The sequence below is a fragment of the Tachypleus tridentatus genome, chromosome 13, assembly GCF_004210375.1.
Source record: "Tachypleus tridentatus isolate NWPU-2018 chromosome 13, ASM421037v1, whole genome shotgun sequence".
In the NCBI taxonomy this organism is placed as follows: Eukaryota; Metazoa; Arthropoda; class Merostomata; order Xiphosura; family Limulidae; genus Tachypleus; species Tachypleus tridentatus.
In genome coordinates, this window is record NC_134837.1 from 273,928,691 (window position 1) to 273,946,532 (window position 17,842).

The following is a 17,842-nucleotide window of genomic DNA, read 5'->3' on the forward strand; positions in this document are numbered from 1 at the left end:
CAAGATGTATATAAACTCATCTGTTTACAAGATGTATATAAACTCATCTGTTTACAAGATGTATATAAACTCATCTGTTTACAAGATGTATATAAACTCATCTGTTTACAAGATGTATATAAACTCATCTGTTTACAAGATGTATATAAACTCATCTGTTTACAAGATGTATATAAACTCATCTGTTTACAAGATGTATATAAACTCATCTGTTTACAAGATATATATAAACTCATCTGTTTACAAGATATATATATACACTCATCTGTTTACAAGATATATATATACACTCATCTGTTTACAAGATATATATATATACACTCATCTGTTTACAAGATATATATATATACACTCATCTGTTTACAAGATATATATAAACTCATCTGTTTACAAGATATATATATAAACTCATCTGTTTACAAGATATATATAAACTCATCTGTTTACAAGATATAAATAAACTCATCTGTTTACAAGATATATATAAACTCATCTGTTTACAAGATATATATAAACTCATCTGTTTACAAGATATAAATAAACTCATCTGTTTACAAGATATATATAAACTCATCTGTTTACAAGATGTATATAAACTCATCTGTTTACAAGATATATATAAACTCATCTGTTTACAAGTTTCTAGTTATATAACCAAGGAAATAAGACAATATGCAAGGTTCAGTAAATCAGAATTACAAAGGAAGAGATACCTGATTCAGTTTCTAGTTATATAACCAAGGAAATGAGACAATATGCAAGGTTCAGTAAATCAGAATTACAAAGGAAGAGATACCTGATTCAGTTTCTAGTTATATAACCAAGGAAATGAGACAATATGCAAGGTTCAGTAAATCAGAATTACAAAGGAAGAGATACCTGATTCAGTTTCTAGTTATATAACCAAGGAAATGAGACAATATGCAAGGTTCAGTAAATCAGAATTACAAAGGAAGAGATACCTGATTCAGTTTCTAGTTATATAACCAAGGAAATGAGACAATATGCAAGGTTCAGTAAATCAGAATTACAAAGGAAGAGATACCTGATTCAGTTTCTAGTTATATAACCAAGGAAATGAGACAATATGCAAGGTTCAGTAAATCAGAATTACAAAGGAAGAGATACCTGATTCAGTTTCTAGTTATATAACCAAGGAAATGAGACAATATGCAAGGTTCAGTAAATCAGAATTACAAAAGAAGAGATACCTGATTCAGTTTCTAGTTATATAACCAAGGAAATGAGACAATATGCAAGGTTCAGTAAATCAGAATTACAAAGGAAGAGATACCTGATTCAGTTTCTAGTTATATAACCAAGGAAATGAGACAATATGCAAGGTTCAGTAAATCAGAATTACAAAGGAAGAGATACCTGATTCAGTTTCTAGTTATATAACCAAGGAAATGAGACAATATGCAAGGTTCAGTAAATCAGAATTACAAGGAAGAGATACCTGATTCAGTTTCTAGTTATATAACCAAGGAAATGAGACAATATGCAAGGTTCAGTAAATCAGAATTACAAAGGAAGAGATACTGATTCAGTTTCTAGTTATATAACCAAGGAAATGAGACAATATGCAAGGTTCAGTAAATCAGAATTACAAAGGAAGAGATACCTGATTCAGTTTCTAGTTATATAACCAAGGAAATGAGACAATATGCAAGGTTCAGTAAATCAGAATTACAAAGGAAGAGATACCTGATTCAGTTTCTAGTTATATAACCAAGGAAATGAGACAATATGCAAGGTTCAGTAAATCAGAATTACAAAGGAAGAGATACCTGATTCAGTTTCTAGTTATATAACCAAGGAAATGAGACAATATGCAAGGTTCAGTAAATCAGAATTACAAAGGAAGAGATACTGATTCAGTTTCTAGTTATATAACCAAGGAAATGAGACAATATGCAAGGTTCAGTAAATCAGAATTACAAAGGAAGAGATACCTGATTCAGTTTCTAGTTATATAACCAAGGAAATGAGACAATATGTAAGGTTCAGTAAATCAGAATTACAAAGGAAGAGATACCTGATTCAGTTTCTAGTTATATAACCAAGGAAATGAGACAATATGCAAGGTTCAGTAAATCAGAATTACAAAGGAAGAGATACCTGATTCAGTTTCTAGTTATATAACCAAGGAAATGAGACAATATGCAAGGTTCAGTAAATCAGAATTACAAAGGAAGAGATACCTGATTCAGTTTCTAGTTATATAACCAAGGAAATGAGACACATAACAACATCAGGAAGAAGTAATTAATGAACATGCTCGAAACATTCAAGTGATGAGCAGAAAAACTTTGCTACCAATCTGTATTAATTATCATGTAAAGAAAGATTTTTAAGAATCAGTTTAATAGCCAGACTATGCACCACAAAGCAGTTACGTATGATGTGAGAACTACAGTATAGTTTCTGCCCCTTGGACTGCAGTTGATTTACAGTCTGAATGGACATTTTGACGACTGATGATAGAGGGGGACATATTAATGATGGAAGTTCAAGAGCTGTATGAAAGATTGTACTTCAAAATGGGTCAAATTTTGCCAGTTTTCAGAATGTTTAAAAAAGTTATTGAAAGACAACAAAGAAGAAAATTGAAATGGAAAGATTAAAAGTTTGGCTCTTTATCTAAGGAAAAAAATTCTTAATTGAAGACATTCTTAATGCTGAAGCAGAAGTATATATCTACAATATTCCTACTGTTCCATTTCAAGGAAAGTGTACTCTCTACATGTTCAATTAGATGCTGCAAAACCAAGACTGAACAAAAGTTATAATGTTAAAGTGAATTACCATCAGTAACAAGACGAGCAGCAGTTATAAAGCAAGCAATAACACAGAAAAATCTTGTAACAAAAGGGTAATGAAACTTGAACAACATGAAAGTAAGCTTATTATGATTCTATGAGTTAACCTTTGTTTTTAAATGACAAACTATAACCAATTTGAATGGTTGATTCAGTTGTAACACTCAAACTTCAAATACATGATTTCTTTGCAGAACAGAAATGGGTTAATGCACCCAGTTGGAAATGCTTTAGAAATACTATGGGCCAAGTACAGCTCACAGGACTCACAAGCTGTTTCCTTGTCACCATCACTCCCTGGTTCATAGTTAAATGACTGAACAACACTAATGACAATAAAGAACCCTGGGTTAAAACAACACTAATGACAATAAAGAACCCTGGGTTAAAACAACACTAATGACAATAAAGAACCCTGGGTTAAAACAACACTAATGACAATAAAGAACCCTGGGTTAAACTCATCATTACAAAACCAGTGCTGTGATTTTCTAACTCCATGTCCAATCTAAGCCTCCTCTAGGTTATTACAAAACCAGTGATGTGATTTTCTAACTCCATGTCCAATCTAAGCCTCCTCTAGGTTATTACAAAACCAGTGCTGTGATTTTCTAACTCCATGTCCAATCTAAGCCTCCTCTAGGTTATTACAAAACCAGTGCTGTGATTTTCTAACTCCATGTCCAATCTAAGTCTCCTCTAGGTTATTACAAAACCAGTGCTGTGATTTTCTAACTCCATGTCCAATCTAAGCCTCCTCTAGGTTATTACAAAACCAGTGCTGTGATTTTCTAACTCCATGTCCAATCTAAGCCTCCTCTAGGTTATTACAAAACCAGTGCTGTGATTTTCTAACTCCATGTCCAATCTAAGCCTCCTCTAGGTTCTTGAAGATAACAAAATTAAATTTCAATTTGTGGTGTGGATATTTTCCCCCAAGGTGTGATTCCTTATCTAATAGAATACTGAGATTCATTTTAACTGAAATAAACAATTTTAAATAAGCATTTTATACAAACTGTATTTGTCACACTTGTTTTTATAACTAAATACATTGTTGTATGGTAGATAAGAATATGGTCTGTTCTTTATAATGAAAAAACATTTTGAAGAAGCTTTAGGAATTATTTTAAAAACAGCATGTTTCTGAAGAAGGCCTCAGCAGAGAAGTCAACACATCTTCTTTTCTTTCAACAGGTAGTTGCATTCTATTAGTTCCACATAAACCATAACTTAGTATTTTTATATTTTTCTACAGCAGTTATCTTGTATTTGAATATTTTGTCAGAATTTTGTATTTTAATTACATCCTTCCAAGTATTTAGACCCAGCTGAGTTTTGTCTGCTGTATATAAAGCTTAAAAGGTTCAGAATTAATTTTTTGCTGTATTGTCAACTTCAGTAACATTTTATATAATTTATTTCATAATCAGTATTGAAACAGTTACATACTCAAAAATACAACTGTAATACATTTACACTATAGGTTTTACCCTCAGTAACAAAAACCCACATTATTATATGATAGACATTAACAATAACATATACTTACAGTTTTGTAAATTGTTCATTAAACAAGAAAATAAACAAATTTAGCTGCATTTGTATATTTTTTTATTGATATATGAGAACAGAATAATTAGGATTTTTGATGAAGGTAATAAAAAATTCATTTTCTTTATTAGGTCAAAAGGTACCCATGATTGACAACCCATCAGAAATGGAGGTTGCAACACTCTCAACTGTCCCTTTTGACAAACTCCTAATAACAGTGTATAACCACAACTCACAATTACAAAATGTTGATTGTTACAAACAAACAAACTAGTTGGATCTTGCTATCACTGGTATACCCATGACTCCTATGTGTAGAGTACAATTTTGTGAGAAAGAGACACAAATCATCACTGTCAGATTTCAAAGTACAGGACACTAAACCATGCATGACCCATTCAACCTGGAAAGGCTATAAAGTAGTGTTTTGATACACTAAGAGGTAGGGTCCAGATTAGTATATTATGCTGGTAGCGTGCAGCCCAGCAAAGTCTCTAGAGAAACACAAAATTGAGTTGAGTGTTATGATGAAATTTTGTGTTATGATAAGCTGAAGGTTGAAATGGATCCCACAAGTTCAACCAGCTAATCTGTTCATCCTTACATACTAGAATTTTAGCCTCAGTGACCTATTTCAAACTTTATCTCCACAAGTTAATTCTGGACAGTATCCCCGACAAAATTAAATTGTGGCCTTTTAATTTTACTACCTTTATCAATCTCTTGTACTCAATAATTAGCTCCTATGACCTACCTTTCTGTAAACCATTAGCCCCTACATGCATCAGAGAAACTACACTTCTGATAATCCCCTTTATTACATCTCCCACTCTGTCAATTATATTCTCCACCTGTACCCCTGAGTAGCATAATCTGATTGTTTTCTCCCTGGCAATACCAGAGACTATTCGAACTACATGCCTTGTCAAGGAATCACCTGTCACTGTAACCTTATCATCCACATTCTTCTCCAACCCTTTTATTTTCCTTCCCTCCAACAGTTACTAGTCTGCCAAGGACTGAAAGTTGTTACTCAACATAATGGTGCTACTATAACTAAATACACTAGTTTTATCTCTAATAGTTCCTGAAAGTCATTGTTAACTGATACTGGTGTATCCCTTGTATATGAAAGTGTAAGCTCCTCCTGTAGTTCCTGAAAGTCATTGTTAACTGATACTGGTGTATCCCTTGTATATGAAAGTGTAAGCTCCTCCTGTAGTTCCTGAAAGTCATTGTTAACTGATACTGGTGTATCCCTTGTATATGAAAGTGTAAGCTCCTCCTGTAGTTCCTGAAAGTCATTGTTAACTGATACTGGTGTATCCCTCGTATATGAAAGTGTAAGCTCCTCCTGTAGTTCCTGAAAGTCATTGTTAACTGATACTGGTGTATCCCTTGTATATGAAAGTGTAAGCTCCTCCTGTAGTTCCTGAAAGTCATTGTTAACTGATACTGGTGTATCCCTTGTATATGAAAGTGTAAGCTCCTCCTGTAGTTCCTGAAAGTCATTGTTAACTGATACTGGTGTATCCCTCGTATATGAAAGTGTAAGCTCCTCCTGAAATCCTACTACCATTTCCCACAGTCTACACATATATCTTTATATTTAATTATAATTAAATATCTTTAATTAGGATAGCCTCCAACCTACAAACTCTAAATAAAAATTTCACATCTGCCTTAAAGTACTTGCCAGTCCAGAGTTCCCAAATAAATGAACCCATTACACCTAACAAAGTGTTAAAACTGAAAACTCTCCACCAGTCTTAATCATAGTATTTATACTTACAGCCTAAAAAAAATATTCACTACTGAAGTAGCCTATTGTTAATACTGCTACTATTAAGCCTAATATTTAAGAATCATTTATATTATTTTTTATCAATACTTTGTTTTCACTAAAGTAACAAAGCTTATCTTTAATCATGCAAAACTTAGAAAAAGAACTTCATTTATTGGAACTAATGATGAAGGTAACATTAATAATAAAATGTATCTAGCTTGATTTATATTATAATCAACCTAGATCCATCAGTTTAAATCAGCTTGTAGATATAAGTTCAAGTAAACAAATTAATTCTTAAAACACAAACAGAAAATAAAATAGGTTTATATTGCAAATATTTAATAAAACAATGTATTTATCCTGTTTTACAATTCACGAGTAAGATGAATTACACCTAAGACTAAAGTGCCATTACACAAAATGAACAATCTCTGACATTTATATTTACTGTAAGAAAATGATTGCTAGTTTATATCCCTACTTTGACAATTTCATACCAGACTCCTTCAAACATAACTTTGTTGTAAACATTCTAATCAGAGTATATAATATCTGTTCTTACCACCTCTGTCTTCACTTAGAAATTTCAAAAATTCATAACACATTACAAAATAGTGGTTAGCCAATTAATTTCTTACACTATTACGCAAAAAGTTTTAACAAATAAAATACTACCAACCAAAGCGTCACACCTAGTCTCAAAGTAACCACTAATTCTAATTTCCTTTCACTGGAAAACAAGAGTTTAAACTCAAACATCATATTCAAAAACTACTTAAAACATGTCATAAATTAAGTTACATTTAGTATTTACATCAACATTTAGAATTAAAAATATGTTTAAAATCAAAGTCACTTTCCCCACTCCTATGTGCTTATGGATTGTATATAAATACAAATAACAACCACATGATACTTCCGAAAACCTTAACTCCAGAACCACAGATTATGAATTCTTTATGAAAGCAAACTTCTCTATTTTCATAAATGAAATAATTTCTGGTTCTTGGTGTTTTTATTTGACATTTATTTATATTTTAAAGATATAGTGCTTATATTTATAATTAAGTGTATATATATAGTAATATATGTATGTTGCATATTCCATTATATTGATATAGTTATATCTGTTTTCCAAAACTTCAAATTAAATTTGAAAACTTGCTCAATGCTAATGTGTTTTGTAGTCTAGATATCATGGACAAATTTATATTGGAAATATTAATGCTGATGATGTAATTTAAGTGAAATATCCATATTAAAGATTTAGTTTGTCCATGGATCAGTTGCAAATATAAATTTAGCAAAAGTATAAAGCTTGATATTCTAGTATTATTAAACTTCAAATTAGGAAGGAAAGTAAATATATTATGGCACCTTAAAATGAAATATACCTTTCTTTGATGACAAAAAAAATAATACTGGATTATTTATTTTTTTTTTTTTATCAGAATGACAATTTACATATATTCAGGGTTGGTGAATGTTAAACATGAGGCAGAAATAGTAACATTACTCCTACTAACACTGGAGCCCTCATGTAATTGGTTCTCCATCCTTAACATTGGAATTATGTGTATGTTAACAAATTGGTCAGGCAAGAGACCTACAGAATGTAGGTAAGCCATCTTTAAAATTCTAAACCACTACTTGGAATAAACAAACAAAGACAAATATTATTAAAATAAGTGCTCAAAAACTATAAGAATAATTTTAAATTTCACAAATTCTATATCAATTGTGGGTTAGGAAAAAAGAGAAAATAGAAATTGGAAAGGAAAAGGAAACAATCCTTAAACTTAGAGATCATCGAGAAAGACAGATTCATTCTACTAGCTGCTGAAGAAGAGAAAATGAGTTATTATACTTATAGATCATCGAGAAAGACAGATTCATTCTACTAGCTGCTGAAGAAGAGAAAGTGAGTTATTAAACTTATAGATCACCCAGAAAGACAGATTCATTCTACTAGCTGCTGAAGAAGAGAAAGTGAGTTATTATACTTATAGATCACCCAGAAAGACAGATTCATTCTACTAGCTGCTGAAGAAGAGAAAGTGAGTTATTATACTTATAGATCATCCAGAAAGACAGATTCATTCTACTAGCTGCTGAAGAAGAGAAAGTGAGTTATTATACTTATAGATCATCCAGAAAGACAGATTCATTCTACTAGCTGCTAAAGAAGAGAAAGTGAGTTATTATACTTATAGATCATCCAGAAAGACAGATTCATTCTACTAGCTGCTAAAGAAGAGAAAGTGAGTTATTATACATATAGATCATCCAGAAAGACAGATTCATTCTACTAGCTGCTGAAGAAGAGAAAGTGAGTTATTATACTTATAGATCACCCAGAAAGACAGATTCATTCTACTAGCTGCTGAAGAAGAAAAAGTGAGTTATTATACTTATAGATCATCCAGAAAGACAGATTCATTCTACTAGCTGCTGAAGAAGAGAAAGTGAGTTATTATACTTATAGATCATCCAGAAAGACAGATTCATTCTACTAGCTGCTGAAGAAGAGAAAGTGAGTTATTATACTTATAGATCATCCAGAAAGACAGATTCATTCTACTAGCTGCTGAAGAAGAGAAAGTGAGTTATTATACTTATAGATCATCCAGAAAAACAGGTTCATTCTACTAGCTGCTGAAGAAGAGAAAGTGAGTTATTATACTTATAGATCATCCAGAAAGACAGATTCATTCCACTAGCTGCTGAAGAAGAGAAAGTGAGTTATTATACTTATAGATCATCCAGAAAGACAGATTCATTCTACTAGCTGCTGAAGAAGAGAAAGTGAGTTATTATACTTATAGATAATCCAGAAAGACAGATTCATTCTACTAGCTGCTGAAGAAGAGAAAGTGAGTTATTATACTTATAGATCATCCAGAAAGACAGATTCATTCTACTAGCTGCTGAAGAAGAGAAAGTGAGTTATTATACTTATAGATTATTCTGAAGGAGAGATTCATTGTACTACCTGTTTAGCAGAATAGACTGAGTTATACTACTAGATTGTAGGAAAAACATTCATTAAACATATTGTAAAATAAGTTTCATTATTTCAAACTAATTTTACTTAACTTGATACATTTGTTCTTGACATTATTTGTTGCTTATGCCCAACTACAAAATTATTTCTTTTTTATGTTACCTTAATGTTACATAATTGATACATGATGTTTAAATACATAATCTACAAGTTTCTTTGATGATATTTTTATAATTATTTGATATTTCATTTTTATATTTCATGCTCAAGGAATGAGCAGTCATTCCTATTGAAACATTTTCACATGATATCATTACCCACAAGTATCTCGTAAATGAATATAAAAAAGTGTTTACATTAAAAAAGTAAAGTTTAATGTACAAATAGAATATCAAATAAATACCTACAGTGTCCAGTAATTGTGGACGAAACTGGATAAATGCATGGAAATGCTTCTAACCGTCCAACGATGCTAAAAATTATTACTTGCAGACGAATGAAAAGAAAATTGGCCTGCAGGGGAACAAACTTGTGAGTGATTTGAAAATCCTTTATCGAGGCTGCAGCTATTCTACTAAATATCACCAGACTATATACACCAAACATCATGGACACAGCACTGATGGCTGAGATATATGGAGCTGCATTGCAAGGAGATAACTGTGTGAAAGGAGATAAAATAATCTGAGAAGAAATTTCAACACTCACTATTTTAATCTAACTATATATTTATTATACACCATAATCCTTATCATAATGAAATAGCCTCTTAGCTTTCTTAATTGAAGCATACATGAGATAGTGGACTGGTCAGTGGCTAGTACTATGTTTTGCATATTTTTCTAATTACATAATTCATGCTACATACTAAAATTAAATGCATGAATAATCATAGACATGAACCCCAAACTGCTCAGTACTTGCCACATAAAATTGGAGAGCCCAAACCAGGCACAAAAAGACAAACAACATCCAAGCAGTCACATAAATGTGAAATAGATGGAAGATGAATAGAGAGAAAGGCTCACCTCCTTTCCTAGCTGTTTAAGTTTTGAGTAGAAATGACCTATCCAGATACAACAGAATATGAGTGGAATGGAAAAGAGTTATGTGAACATGAAGTTCAAAGCCATCTAAATGTTGATGCCCATTAGCTGATAAGAGAAGAAAATAAAATAAATATGGTGACCCAAAAAGTTCAAAAAATGGACAAGATAAGGCACAAAGAACCACTGTGATATTCAAATTAGGAGCCTTAAAAGGCCTATGAAGATGAATAACTCGAAATGTTTTCAGTAGTAATGATCAAACTGGGGATTCAGAAACTTTTTTCTCTTAGAAAAATCAATGATATTTGATAAAGCAGCCTTATACAGAGCAATACATGAAGGCATTAAACCTTTGTTGATAAACTCTGTCAGGAACTGAAAGACATGGTACAGTGAGACAAGAATGATTAAACCCATATATGAGAGGCTGTAGATGATATGTGAACCATTTCCACTAATAAACTTCTGAAGAAAATGCTGAATGGAATATGTTAATGATGCCACATGATGGACCTAATAAAAGCCAAGCATGAAGGTGGCTGAAAAATGTCTAACCAAGACTGATGTAAGAGAGTGATGACCAAAGAAGTTGAAAACAAGGCTATCCCAGCCAGTGTGGTGCTAACAGAGCTCAACAGGATGAGTGAATCTATGCAAAATCTTGAGTAACATATAAGTCAGAGGAAGCATGTAAAGATGAAGACTATGCTAATCCTAGATGAGACCATCTAAGTCGAAGTCAGAAGATGTGGTACAGGACACCAGAAGGACAGGAGCTGAGCATTCCAGTGTGTGGTAAAAGCACTGATCTGAGACATAACTCATTGAATTGCTAAAAGTTCTAAACAGACTGATGTAAAGAGAAGTCTCCTCTTCTTCCCAAAGGCCTTTGAATTCCATATTCTTGATGCAAGCTCGTAACCCAAGAGAGAAGCATTTGTGAAAAGACATATCTCTTGACATGGAGGTGATAGAGGGACACAACCTGATGTGTTGTTGTTATCCAACCATCAGCCAAGATCTTGCAAAATGAACACTAACAAAATCTCTGAAAAATTCATCACATCTGTGTATATGCTCCACTGGTCTTGTAATGACATTGAATGGTCAGCATGTGAACACTAACTAAAGAAATGAGTGATTTCAAGGACGCCCACACCATCAAAAGAATTAGAAATGCATGCACTGGTGGAGATACAAATGTACTTGAAGACTTAACCTTTATTTGACCTAAGGGTATAAAGGAGAAGATTGGATCAGACTTAGTCTGGAACTGAAAAACATCCCTAAATGAACAAGGTATTGTACAGGAGTAAGAATACACTTCTCCTAAGAAACCCAGTTCTCACAGCTTCTGATAAGTTTGAATGTGAAATTATGCCAAGCGGTGAGCAGAAACCAGTCTGCCATGTAATGATGAATGTGAATGTCGAATGAGCGAAAATGTTGTGAAAAGAGTCTGATTATTAAGCAAAATTAATGTACAGGGAAGATGCAAGGCTGAATGAAAGAGCACAAAACCAAAAAAACCTGGTTGTTGTACATGAAATAGAGATAAGATTGTGAAGACTCCACAATCAGAATATGAAGGTAGACATTGGCAACATCAAATGTTATCATCCATGAGCTAGGTGAAAAGAGCAACTGAAGGGAAAAAACAACTCTCTTGTAAATTGGGTTGGCTGGAGGAAATAAATGAGATAAAAAAGGTTAATGGCAGGTTGTTACACACTCATTTTTTTAATACAACAAACAGTTGTGCATACGAATCCTCAAGATAATAGTCAACATGTTCTAGGGCCTTTTGTGCTAATGATTCTGGACAGTTTGAGCTCAACAGCTGGAAATAAGAGGATCCTTGAGAGTGGAAAGCCAACTGGTATGAGAGACAATAAAGAAGTGAAATGAATGAACCACTGATCTATGTTGAAGGTTTCTCCTACTGACAAGAACCCCTTTGAGCTGAGATTTCATAGGATTGGTTTGGTTTGAATTTTTTACAAGACTACATGAGGGTTATTTGTGCTAGCTGTCCCTAATTTAACAGTGACAGACTAGAGGGAAAGCAGCTAGCCATCATCACCCACTGCTGACTCCTAGGATACTTTTTTACCAATGAATAATGCAACTGACTGTCACATTACAATGTCCCCATGGCTGAAAGGGTGAGCGTGTTTGTTGGGATGAGAATTTGAGCCCACAAACCACAAATAGAGAGTTAAGCACCATAACCACCTGGTCATGCCAGGCTGACCCTACAGGCTGGCTCTGTAAGGTAGTTACCAACACTGTAGTCTGCACTCCACTTAAGAAGAGGCCCTTATACTCCAGTCGATTATGGTGCTGAAGCTGAAGGTCCAGAAACTCAAATGGGAAATGTAGGAAATTGTTATGAAGAAGCTTTGGTAAAAACAAAAACGTAGAGACAATCCACATTCACTCAAGATTGAAACAAGGAATACCAGAAAAAATACACCATTCAAAAAAAGGTGCTTCTCAGATCTTCAAGAGCCAATGAAAGAAGGCAAACCACCTCCAGCAAGGCATCTCTCTCCAAAAGATCTCAAGAACAAACAAACCAAGGTACCAAGAAGAGGGTAGAAACCAATAATCTGACCAAAGTAAAACTCAATAAATGACTACAATCATTCAAAATTTGAGCAGGAGTTCTGTGATAAGCATCAGACGACAGCTGCAAAAATGATACAAAAGTGCAAAACTGTTGTACGTGACAGAAGAATTCTGGAAAACTGAGACTGATTAAGGTGAAATGTGTAGACTTCCAGAAGAGGATCTATTCTATGAGAGTCCAGAAAAGGAGGCAAAATCATGGCAGCACCCTCTCTAAAATGATCAGTAACTCTCCTAGCATGCACAGCAATGTCTGTCAGTAACTCTCCTAGCATGCACAGCAATGTCTGTCAAAGGTACCAGACTAAAATGATCAGTAACTCTCCTAGCATGCACAGCAATGTCTGTCAAAGGTACCAGACTAAAATGATCAGTAACTCTCCTAGCATGCACAGCAATGTCTGTCAAAGGTACCAGACAAATGATTTTTCCACAATAAAGAAGGTGAAGTTCTGTAAATAACAGGATAAATATTAAAAAAAACAAACTTGGCACACTAGTTACAAAAATGGTGAAGGAGTAGAACAAGGTATGAGGCTCACAACTGAGCTGTCTGAGCAGAGGAAGATGCCATAAGGTTTAAATTCTCACCTTGATCACCTGCACCTCAGAGCCAACAGAAAAAAAATATTAAACTGCACGCAACACTACCTTTCTGCATATGTAGGATTATGTGCATTTTGTAGAAGGTGTCCCCCTGATACGTGACTAATGCCACAACCATAATGTGGTTGACGAGGAACATCAGTCAAAATATTTTCTCAACCCAAACGAGCCGTTTTTGCATATACAATTCTCTACAAGTGGGTTTTCTCGACATCACTGAAAATACAACAGATCTAAGAGAAACTGTAGTAATAATGCAGAAGACGAAACCTACAGTAATCACATACAACTGATGCTGTAAACTTACAGTAATCACATACAACTGATGCTGTAAACCTACAGTAATCAGTAATAGTAGTAAACTACTATTATTATTTGTTATAAAGCACAAGGCTATACAATGGGCAATTTGTGCTCTGCCTACCACAAGTATCAAAACCTGATTTTTAGTAGTATAAGTATACAGACATACTGCTGTGTCACAGATACACTCATAATGAATATAATTTCAAGAATATTATGTAAAGATATTGTTGAATGTCAACTACACTTTTTATACACGTATACTTAAAAGGCTTCTGTTTTAACTGCTATCTTTACAAAAACCATATGCTTACTGCTTGCTTTGTTATTTAAATAATTCAATATTTATTTGAATCAGTATTAGTTACATTAATATAACATTAAGTTTCTTAAATAGTAATAACTACACTAGACAAATGTAATTGGAATGGTAAATGATTCTTAACAGGGGTTGAAATTAGTAAGCCAATGGTCCTCCAGAATGCTGGCAGACCTGTAAAATGCAACTGCTAGGTAGCCACATGATCCCTTAAAAGTTTGACTCCAAATAAGTTGATTTAAGCATTGGTTGGTTTGGCATTTTATGGCCCAAAGCAACTCGGCTATCTGCACCAAACATCTGGTAAAAAGTTAAAATTAAAGTAAAATTATTAAAATTTGTAAAAGGAATCAAGGTAAAACCAAACAATGATAAATTTTTGAATTAAAAACATAAATAGTGTTAAATCCAATTATTTACATCTAGTTTACAGCAGTAAGAGAAAAACTACAGTAATACATGTTGTAAAGGATTTTCTGTAGAATAATTGTAATTATCATAACTTGCCAGGATGACTAACTGGTAAGTTCATCAGACACCTGAAGTTGCTCTTTCCAGTCCTGGTTTTGAGTTATTTGATGTTATGGCTATTTTCTGATTTCAAATTAACTAGTTGGACTTTAATTCTTATAAAGGAATCACATTACAATAGGTGTAATTTATAAATTAAAAACTTAAATAGCACTAAAAAGATTAATGGCCTTAAAAAACTAAAAACATTTGTAAGGTGGACAGTGTCAACATTGCCAATGACACTGTCTAACATTATGGATAAACTCTGGACAAAACATGGTGCCACCATTGAGAGTCATAACAATAGCAAGACAGTAAAATGTGGCATGTTGTTACCTGAATGTCACACAGACAACACAGTGGTGCATGAGTCCCAGATAAAAGAAAACAATGAGTTAAAACTGTGACTAATAAGTGAGGAAGCAAGACAGCCAAAGTCCAATAAAGGGTTTGGACAAAGAAAACAATGAGTTAAAAACTGTGACTAATAAGTGAGGAAGCAAGACAGCCAAAGTCCAATAAAGGGTTTGGACAAAGAAAACAATGAGTTAAAACTGTGACTAATAAGTGAGGAAGCAAGACAGCCAAAGTCCAATAAAGGGTTTGGACAAAGAAAACAATGAGTTAAAACTGTGACTAATAAGTGAGGAAGCAAGACAGCCAAAGTCCAATAAAGGGTTTGGACAAAGAAAACAATGAGTTAAAACTGTGACTAATAAGTGAGGAAGCAAGACAGCCAAAGTCCAATAAAGGGTTTGGACAAAGAAAACAATGAGTTAAAACTGTGACTAATAAGTGAGGAAGCAAGACAGCCAAAGTCCAATAAAGGGTTTGGACAAAGAAAACAATGAGTTAAAAACTGTGACTAATAAGTGAGGAAGCAAGACAGCCAAAGTCCAATAAAGGGTTTGGACAAAGAAAACAATGAGTTAAAACTGTGACTAATAAGTGAGGAAGCAAGACAGCCAAAGTCCAATAAAGGGTTTGGACAAAGAAAACAATGAGTTAAAACTGTGACTAATAAGTGAGGAAGCAAGACAGCCAAAGTCCAATAAAGGGTTTGGACAAAGAAAACAATGAGTTAAAACTGTGACTAATAAGTGAGGAAGCAAGACAGCCAAAGTCCAATAAAGGGTTTGGACAAAGAAAACAATGAGTTAAAACTGTGACTAATAAGTGAGGAAGCAAGACAGCCAAAGTCCAATAAAGGGTTTGGACAAAGAAAACAATGAGTTAAAACTGTGACTAATAAGTGAGGAAGCAAGACAGCCAAAGTCCAATAAAGGGTTTGGACAAAGAAAACAATGAGTTAAAACTGTGACTAATAAGTGAGGAAGCAAGACAGCCAAAGTCCAATAAAGGGTTTGGACAAAGAAAACAATGAGTTAAAACTGTGACTAATAAGTGAGGAAGCAAGACAGCCAAAGTCCAATAAAGGGTTTGGACAAAGAAAACAATGAGTTAAAACTGTGACTAATAAGTGAGGAAGCAAGACAGCCAAAGTCCAATAAAGGGTTTGGACAAAGAAAACAATGAGTTAAAACTGTGACTAATAAGTGAGGAAGCAAGACAGCCAAAGTCCAATAAAGGGTTTGGACAAAGAAAACAATGAGTTAAAACTGTGACTAATAAGTGAGGAAGCAAGACAGCCAAAGTCCAATAAAGGGTTTGGACAAAGAAAACAATGAGTTAAAACTGTGACTAATAAGTGAGGAAGCAAGACAGCCAAAGTCCAATAAAGGGTTTGGACAAAGAAAACAATGAGTTAAAAACTGTGACTAATAAGTGAGGAAGCAAGACAGCCAAAGTCCAATAAAGGGTTTGGACAAAGAAAACAATGAGTTAAAAACTGTGACTAATAAGTGAGGAAGCAAGACAGCCAAAGTCCAATAAAGGGTTTGGACAAAGAAAACAATGAGTTAAAAACTGTGACTAATAAGTGAGGAAGCAAGACAGCCAAAGTCCAATAAAGGGTTTGGACAAAGAAAACAATGAGTTAAAACTGTGACTAATAAGTGAGGAAGCAAGACAGCCAAAGTCCAATAAAGGGTTTGGACAAAGAAAACAATGAGTTAAAACTGTGACTAATAAGTGAGGAAGCAAGACAGCCAAAGTCCAATAAAGGGTTTGGACAAAGAAAACAATGAGTTAAAACTGTGACTAATAAGTGAGGAAGCAAGACAGCCAAAGTCCAATAAAGGGTTTGGACAAAGAAAACAATGAGTTAAAAAACTGTGACTAATAAGTGAGGAAGCAAGACAGCCAAAGTCCAATAAAGGGTTTGGACAAAGAAAACAATGAGTTAAAAAACTGTGACTAATAAGTGAGGAAGCAAGACAGCCAAAGTCCAATAAAGGGTTTGGACAAAGAAAACAATGAGTTAAAACTGTGACTAATAAGTGAGGAAGCAAGACAGCCAAAGTCCAATAAAGGGTTTGGACAAAGAAAACAATGAGTTAAAACTGTGACTAATAAGTGAGGAAGCAAGACAGCCAAAGTCCAATAAAGGGTTTGGACAAAGAAAACAATGAGTTAAAACTGTGACTAATAAGTGAGGAAGCAAGACAGCCAAAGTCCAATAAAGGGTTTGGACAAAGAAAACAATGAGTTAAAACTGTGACTAATAAGTGAGGAAGCAAGACAGCCAAAGTCCAATAAAGGGTTTGGACAAAGAAAACAATGAGTTAAAAACTGTGACTAATAAGTGAGGAAGCAAGACAGCCAAAGTCCAATAAAGGGTTTGGACAAAGAAAACAATGAGTTAAAACTGTGACTAATAAGTGAGGAAGCAAGACAGCCAAAGTCCAATAAAGGGTTTGGACAAAGAAAACAATGAGTTAAAACTGTGACTAATAAGTGAGGAAGCAAGACAGCCAAAGTCCAATAAAGGGTTTGGACAAAGAAAACAATGAGTTAAAAACTGTGACTAATAAGTGAGGAAGCAAGACAGCCAAAGTCCAATAAAGGGTTTGGACAAAGAAAACAATGAGTTAAAACTGTGACTAATAAGTGAGGAAGCAAGACAGCCAAAGTCCAATAAAGGGTTTGGACAAAGAAAACAATGAGTTAAAACTGTGACTAATAAGTGAGGAAGCAAGACGGCCAAAGTCCAATAAAGGGTTTGGACAAAGAAAACAATGAGTTAAAAACTGTGACTAATAAGTGAGGAAGCAAGACAGCCAAAGTGAGGAAGCAAGACAGCCAAAGTCCAATAAAGGGTTTTATTTGGCAAAGCTTGTTTTCATGTTGCTC

At 33.8% G+C, this 17,842-nt stretch overlaps 1 protein-coding gene across 4 annotated transcripts in view; it reads right to left on the reverse strand.

Moving 5' to 3' along the window:
- LOC143240180 (organic solute transporter subunit alpha-like) overlaps positions 1-17,842 on the reverse strand; it is a 68,309-nt gene that overhangs the window by 1,465 nt on the left and 49,002 nt on the right. The window contains exons 7-8 of one of the 4 annotated variants that reach the window (XM_076482233.1): positions 9,577-9,829; positions 1,552-3,776 (exon numbers count right to left, since the gene is read on the reverse strand). In XM_076482233.1, the coding sequence (XP_076338348.1) occupies positions 3,691-3,776; positions 9,577-9,829 (339 nt within the window). In that variant the 3' untranslated portion in view covers positions 1,552-3,690. Of the gene's footprint in view, positions 1-1,551; positions 3,777-9,572; positions 9,830-17,842 lie in introns of those variants that run through there. The other 3 variants (XM_076482234.1, XM_076482231.1, XM_076482230.1) reach the window with 3 other exon arrangements.